This window comes from Chelon labrosus (assembly GCF_963514085.1).
Source record: "Chelon labrosus genome assembly, chromosome: 21".
Taxonomy (NCBI): Eukaryota; Metazoa; Chordata; class Actinopteri; order Mugiliformes; family Mugilidae; genus Chelon; species Chelon labrosus.
The window spans coordinates 4,279,220-4,286,683 of NC_140354.1; the positions used below are offsets into that span (position 1 = coordinate 4,279,220).

The 7,464-nt window shown below is 42.5% G+C and overlaps 1 protein-coding gene across 1 annotated transcript; it reads left to right on the forward strand.

Moving 5' to 3' along the window:
* The first annotated feature begins 208 nt into the window (after positions 1–208).
* On the forward strand, positions 209–7,135 carry st8sia6 (ST8 alpha-N-acetyl-neuraminide alpha-2,8-sialyltransferase 6). Its single transcript, XM_084570369.1, has 7 exons — positions 209–828; positions 1,992–2,069; positions 2,197–2,271; positions 2,737–2,881; positions 5,334–5,446; positions 5,563–5,655; positions 5,736–7,135. Exons 1-7 carry the CDS (start codon positions 728–730, stop codon positions 6,202–6,204), a joined length of 1,074 nt encoding a protein of 357 aa, XP_084426495.1. The 5' UTR covers positions 209–727; the 3' UTR covers positions 6,205–7,135.
* Positions 7,136–7,464: the final 329 nt, after the last annotated feature.

A 7,464-nucleotide genomic window follows, 5' to 3' on the forward strand; every position in this document is an offset into this window, starting at 1 on the left:
CTGACACACACACACTACTCAAGAGGAACAAACTGTGGGCTAATTCAGTGCTGGGTGCTCATGTTACTGCCACCTTTTTGTCCAAAGGGGAGAGGGGCTCAGGGGGTGTGGGCGGAGGATGACTGGGGGAAGGAGGGGAAAGCAGAGAGGGAAGGCTGGGGCTCTGGGTTGGGGGCGGAACTGAAAGAGCTCCAGTTGTCGGCGTACAGCGGAAAGAAGAACTGTGTGAACTCATGAGAAAAAGAGAGAGAGACAGAGAAAAGAAGGCTGGTGGACCAGAGAGACATGACAAGGATTAAAGCAGGATGTGGACAACTCAAACAAAGTTTCAACCCAGCTGACCTGGACCCAAGCAGGAAAGGAGCTAAAAGAAAGCAGAGTTGCAAAGACGACTGAGGACTTGTCTGAGCAAGAGACGGAAAGTGAAGATAGGTGAATGACTGAGAAGGCTTGCTCACTCTCTGAACGAGGGACAGGAATACTGAGTCAAACCAGACAGACAGGAAGAGGATGAGGAGGAGTTGAGTGTAGTAAAAGAGAAGAGAGAAAAGGAGAGACAAAGAGAAAGATTAACAGTGTGCCTGACACTGTCAGGGAGAGCAAATCAAGGGGGTGGGAGGAATGTGAAAACACTAGAAGGGCAGCAGATTAGCGTTTCACAAGGTGAAGCGCGAGACAGACAGAAGGTGAGGGGGCTGACGGGAGAAGTTAGCAGGCGGGGAGAGGCATGAGGGGACAGCTCTTGAAGACACTCTTCTCTTTGATGATCACTCTCCTATTTTTGGGGACCCTGCTGACCAGTCTCTTCTGGTTCATTTTCGACAACAAGTAAGTATGCAACTACCTCTCTACCGGGAAGCACAAACACAATCTCCGTAATACAGTTGAGTTTTACTATTTGGGATGTGGATCGCGCTAAAAAGACATGCTGGGATTTGACATTAGAAGATGCTGATGTAGCAGTGGGAGAGAAACAGGAGCCTTGGGAGTTTCCACCCACGTTTTCTTCACTCTTTGCAGTTTTTTCCAACTTCTTTTCCACTTATGTCCTTTGACGAAATGCACATAGCTGTGGAAGTATTGTTGGTGTTAGGTATTAGGAGTTCTCACCATGAAATGACGATTACTGTGTTAAGATTGACCTATAAAACCTATTAAACACAGTATAAAATGTCCATCAAAGCTTCTAAGATGGCATCTCAGGACTTTATGTCTTTATTGGTTTGAGGGACCAGTGCAAGGCCTTAAGTTGACTGTAATATAAATCAGAGATGAGCACAGAACTAAAACTAAGCGCTCTAAGAGTAAAGAAGATCAGCTAGATTTAAAATAAGCAACAGTCTGATTTGTCTGACGTCTCACTTTCACAGTGCTATAATGATGTTCTCTTGGGTAAATCAAGAGCAGAAAACAGCTTCAACACGATCACTTAAAAGTGAAATATTAGTGATATACATCAGGATGGACTCTGAGCTTGTAGTCTTGCAGGTAGAACATTTACTTAAGAATGATGAAGATAATGAGACAGACAGGTTCACATGTTACTATGCTAGTTGGATCAGATATTTGAAAACAGGAAGAAGAAGACACAACTGTTCAGAAACTTGCCGCAGACAGTGACAGGCAGATATCTCGTGCTGTGGCAAAGGTCTCTATACGCGTGGGTTTGTACAGTAGTTGTTCATTTATGGTATATGAGAGTGCACTCTCTCAGCAAGGCTTGCAGGATTTTACCCCCGCCCCCGCCCCCGTTTTTTTGTTTTTTTTTGTGTTTATGCTATAAAGAGTTGACATTTATGTGAAGGTATGTCGATGTTTGCATGAAAACCTTTTCTGATAACTTGCTGTCTTAGCTAATAATGCTTTATGGCATTTTCATGTCAGCAGATATGAGCAACAGAGTAAAAGGAGTGAAGCCAAGAAGAAAGAGGGCTCAGAGGCAGATTACTTATTTTATCTTGATTTCACTAATCTGCCCTGTCTTTCCTCAGTCATGTGGAACCTCGGCAAAGTCTGTCTCCCCAAAAGAAGAGACCTCTTCCGCCCGGTGTCCTCTGTCAAGGCTGCAGGTGAGAGCAAACTTCGTCATGGCGTCTCCTTGTGCTTCCCCTTTGTTTATGCCATCATCAAATCAAGTCATGTCAGCACCAAAAGAGACAACACACCTGACTGTGCGCTTGAATGTGTGTGTCGCAGGGAGGTCATCGAAAAAGTAATGCAGCGTTACTCAAAAACCTGGAAGAAGCAGGAGGAAAATTACCAAAAATTCAGGTAAGGGAATCTTTTTTCTTTTCTGTTACATTTAAGAATTTCTAGAAACAAATCGGTCGTACCCCCTCCCCCCCCCAACAAAACCTTATAGTAGGATAGCAAACTGTTGTTGCATGCACTGTGTGTCGTAATTCCAGTGGGAAGGTCCATGCAAAATAATAGTTTTAGCCCACAAAAGATAAGTTAGTTACATTTGTCGTACATGTTGTTTCTTGTAAAAGAATTGAATGAAGAACAACTAGTGATGTGGAAGGAGAAGTGGAAATAGAAGCATGCATTGAGACAGAGGAACTCGCGGGCACGGTCTAAATATAGCATGTGTAAACTTCGCGTGAGTTATTGTAAGAGGGATTTCACCTGAAAAGATCGCTTTTACTCACCACGAACTTTTCATTGCATAAAAGAACAATCTGTTGTATCTATTAAACAGTTAGGACCGTTTCAAAAGTCTTTGTGATTCCCCAGCGCTCGACTGCACAGTAAGTGCAACGGTTTCTCCAAGGCCATCATCACCCAGGCGAACACTCCAGTGGGCTCAAAGCTTATTTATGACGGGGAGAAGAAGAGGACTCTCCAGGTGACCCCGGAGATTTTCAGTACTTTTATAAAGGTATGTTTTTTTGTCGCCGGTTTGTGAACACTAATTCGTCATACATTTGCCTGTTTGAGGTTGCAATTGTTCCGCAAATGTCTTGGGTTAGGTCACATGTTGACAGGTTGAGAAAGACAATCAAACAGAAAGAGAGCTGCAAGCGCTCTGTTCTGCAAAACTGTACACACACAAACTAGCTGAAAGCAGAATACACAGGGGACACCCAGATTTGAACTGGGGACCTCTTGATCTGTAGTCAAATGCTCTACCACTGAGCTATACCCCCACCTCTGAGAGCTCTTGCATCAGGATATGATGTCAACAAATACCACAACACACTTGACTTTTACAGTGTAAAAACTGATAATAGTAAAAATTTTTAATCACTCAGAAGAGCTTGTCGCATTGATCATCAGTATTCATTACTGTCACGTCATTAACCCAGACCGTTGAGTAAATAACAGACCTGTAGGGCACCTAATAATAAAGACAGCTGTTAAAATGTGACTAACTGACTATGAGTCAGTGGGGACTTCTATTTTTCCCCAGCTTCCTCTTATTTGGAGGATTCTGATTGTGGCTTTGACCTCATCCACGCACATGAATTTAGCAGCTGCACATAAAAAATAAAACAGCTAAAAGATGAAAATAAGATAGGATATAAGCAAAAATGTAGTAAATTACAATAGTACAAGCAAAACAATTTACAAAATCTACAACGTGAACAATGTTCACCATCACAGTTTAGATGTCAGCATGCACATTTTGCTTACTGGTGCTAACCACTAACGGCAGCAAGACTCTATGAGAATGTGAAACCTCATCCACATATTGCTCTGGACCACAAATGTCAGCGGTGCTAAAGGGGAAACGCAGGGAAAACCATCATCTTAGAAACGTGAATGTCTGAGAGAAATGTCCGCAGATATACACTGTCAGTCTGGACCAAAGTGGTGGACTGACAGACTAAAAGCCACGCCGTGTACAAATCAGATAACAGCAAGGACAGAGTTCACTTATAGTTTATCTAAGCGGCTATTTTTTCACATCAAATACACCAGAGATTGCACAATTTTAGAAACCTTGCTCGATTGGGAAGGGTCAAATTCCAGATATACAGAGACAGAGTTGGTTTGATTTTACTGTAAATGCTGGTAATACACTGCCTGGCCAAAAAACAAAAATTGGCCACCAAAAAAAAAAGGTTGCACACTCTAATATTTCATTGGACCGCCTTTAGCTTTGATTACAGCACACATTCACTGTGGCACCAAGATCTTGTATTGATGATGGGAGACTCTGACCGCTGCGCAAAACCTTCTCCAGCACATCCCAAAGATTCTCAATGGGGTTAAGGTCTGGACTCTGTGGTGGCCAATCCATGTGTGAAAATGATGTCTCCCTGAACCACTCTCTCACAGCTTGAGCCCGATGAATCCTGGCATTGTTATCTTGGAATACGCCCGTGCCATCAGGGAAGAAAAAATCCATTTGCTTAGTTAAAACCAGGTGGCGACTGTGTTTTTTGACCAGGCAGTGTATTTGAATTTCAAAAGAGAGTGGTGAGATCAGATAAGATGGCTGACCTCTAACTTGTTGTGAGTGTTAATGCCAGTTCTTTATGTTGCCGCATATTACTCAGTACAGCACACCGAACCAGTACATGGTATTAATAACTGCAATGATCTGGTTTACTGAAACTGAGGTGAGTCAGTTTTGGAAAAGTTCAATAACAGACCCAAGCTAATCATGAAGAAACATAGGGGGCACCCAGAATTGAACTGGGGACCTCTTGATCTGCAGTCAAATGCTCTACCACTGAGCTATACCCCCATGACCAGCATGCACACAGTGACCACAGTGTTAGAAGAGTTAATTTTATAGCTTCCCCAAGAGAGCTTAGTTTTGTTTGTTCCTCATGAGCCTGCAGTCAATCTGTCAGATGAGATAAATAGACTGCCTCTCATTTCAAAATCTGTGGTCCCTTCACCGAAACCGAACAAGTACATCATATCTGTACTACATCTCTGCCAAATGTAGCAAAAAAATTGCATTATTTTGCTGAAATCTAAATAATAATTTAATGGGTGGAGAATTAAAATCAATTTAGAGCACTGGCTGTCAAAAACATAAATATGTTGGTGAGGACACCACATTGACAGCAAGCCGTAAAACATACAACGCGAGGCTCACCAAGATATGATCGACATTTCTGTTTACCGCCAAACACTTTGCATTTATATGGGTCCTCTTTGGTTATTTGGATCCCAAAAGATTAGACACGATTCCAGACTCCAGACACCAGACTCCGCTCTGAGGAGGGAAAGGGAAACATTTGCAAATGAAATCCAGCTTTGCTCCCATAGCGTAGGGATTTGTCTTATACAACACGGAAAAAAAGAAAAAAAAGAAAAGAAAGTGCGTTATGTTGTGTATTTTGTCACATGTTTTTGTTTGGTGTTCATTTCAGGACCACCCTTCCTCAAACAAAACTTGGAAAACTTGTGCTGTTGTTGGGAATGGTGGGATTTTGACAAACAGCACCTGTGGGAAAAGGATTGATTCAGCTGAGTTTGTTATGAGGTGAGAAAGGTGTCCCGAGTGGAGGACAAACGCAGCTGGCAGTGGTAATCAACATAATAAACTCATATTTGTGGAAATTCTATTTACTTTTTATGTCATCTTTGCTGCTTGTTCAGGTGCAACTTACCACCTTTGGAAAATGGATATGAGAAACATGTTGGCGTCAAGACCGACCTTGTGACTGCAAACCCGAGCATCCTCATGGACAAGTGAGCGAGGCGATCAGTATGTGTCACCTTACGTAAAATACATTCAGTATTGTTGCTTCACAACAGCTGTTTATTTCCAGGTATGGGGCTCTAATGGGAAGGCGGCGTCCGTTTGTAGAGGGTCTGCGCACCTATGGCAGCTCCATGCTGCTCCTTCCTGCCTTCTCATATGGCCACAACACTCCTGTGTCTCTGCGGGCTCTCTACACCATCGAGGACTTTAACAGCCCCATGCGACCTGTCTTCTTCAACCCTGAGTACCTCCGTAGTCTGGCCAGCTTCTGGCGCTCTATGGGTCTGAAGGCGGCCCGTCTCAGCACTGGCATAATTATGGCCAGTATAGCACTGGAATTCTGTGCTGACGTGAATCTGTACGGATTCTGGCCCTTCAGTAATCACCCATACGACTTCCGTCCCCTGACTAACCACTATTACGATGACAGACAAACTAAAACGAAATTCCACGCCATGCCGGTTGAGTTTGAGCTCTTGTTGCAGCTGCACAGTGAGGGTGTGCTCAGGCTTCACCTGGGAGACTGTGAAAAATGACAGCCCATGGAGTAAGGGCAACCTTTCGTAGCATATAGGCCATAAAGACATTTGTAATTAAATCCAAATGCAACAATAGGAAGATTTTAACGTTTTTGTAAACCCTCTCCTGGTGTATCTACCACTCTATTTATTACCATAAATCTTCCAACTGGAGTCCGGATTTTTTCTCAGTTGAAATAGGATGCTGTTGTTAGGTCTTTGTCTACAGTGCCGTGCCTTATGTTAATTGCTAATGACACCTTTTAGATCCAACTGAATGTATTTTGAAAAGTATCAAATACCTCCTCTCTATGGTGATGGTCTGGCTTGATGTTTTTGTTATAAAACATGTAACATATTTAACCACTTTAAAATATTCTGGTAACAGTCGAGGGTAACTTTGTGGTACTCACTTAAAGGCAAACCATGGCTGCTTTCCGTGGGCTGTCAGAGGACATTAGGTGACGCTTGAAGCCAAGGACTGAACAGTGACTCCACAGAAAGAAACAAGAATTGTAATGCAACTAAACACATCTAACGGGGTCTTTGCTCACAGAGGTTGCTATGGCGAGCTTGTGTTACAATGTGCTAACCCTTGTCACCACAGTGACCAGACAAGGATAAGCGTTTTACTGCCACAAAGTGGCAAAACTGGTACAGTTTTAGTTTAGATACAAGTGCTTTTTAATGTGTAGATTCAACTGACTATGTAAGAAGAAGGCATGTATGAACTGTGCACTTTTTCATAAAGACTATAACTGACCATGATGCCTTTCATGCTGACACTTTTTGAATCTTAACAATGCTTTTTGGCATAGACAGAGAGACAATGTACAAGATTTAGACCAAACTCTTGGTGAGCCAACTGTAGATATACTGTGTGTAATTTTGTTTTATTTGTGGTCAGAACAAACTGAGGCCCAAAGTGAAGTAAAAGTGAATAAACATTTGCTGGAGAAAGTTATTTGCATCCGTGGCTGCAGCTGAATTCACTTGTCCAACCAGGCAACGAGAGCTTTTCCCAGACGTCTCATTTTGCATGATTTAGTGTCTTTGAGCCATTAAGGGGACAAGCCCTGCCAAGATTTGTCATTAGAATGCAACATTTCTTCTTACAAACAGTGTGTTCAGCCAGCTCTGGGGCACAGTTTGCGCTCAGTGTTCATTTTATGAGTAGTGCACCATATGATACAGTGATTTAAAAGAATTTAGCTTTTTTTCCCTCTTCTTTTTATTACACCTGACATAACATTTTAAACTTAATGTATTAAATATGTA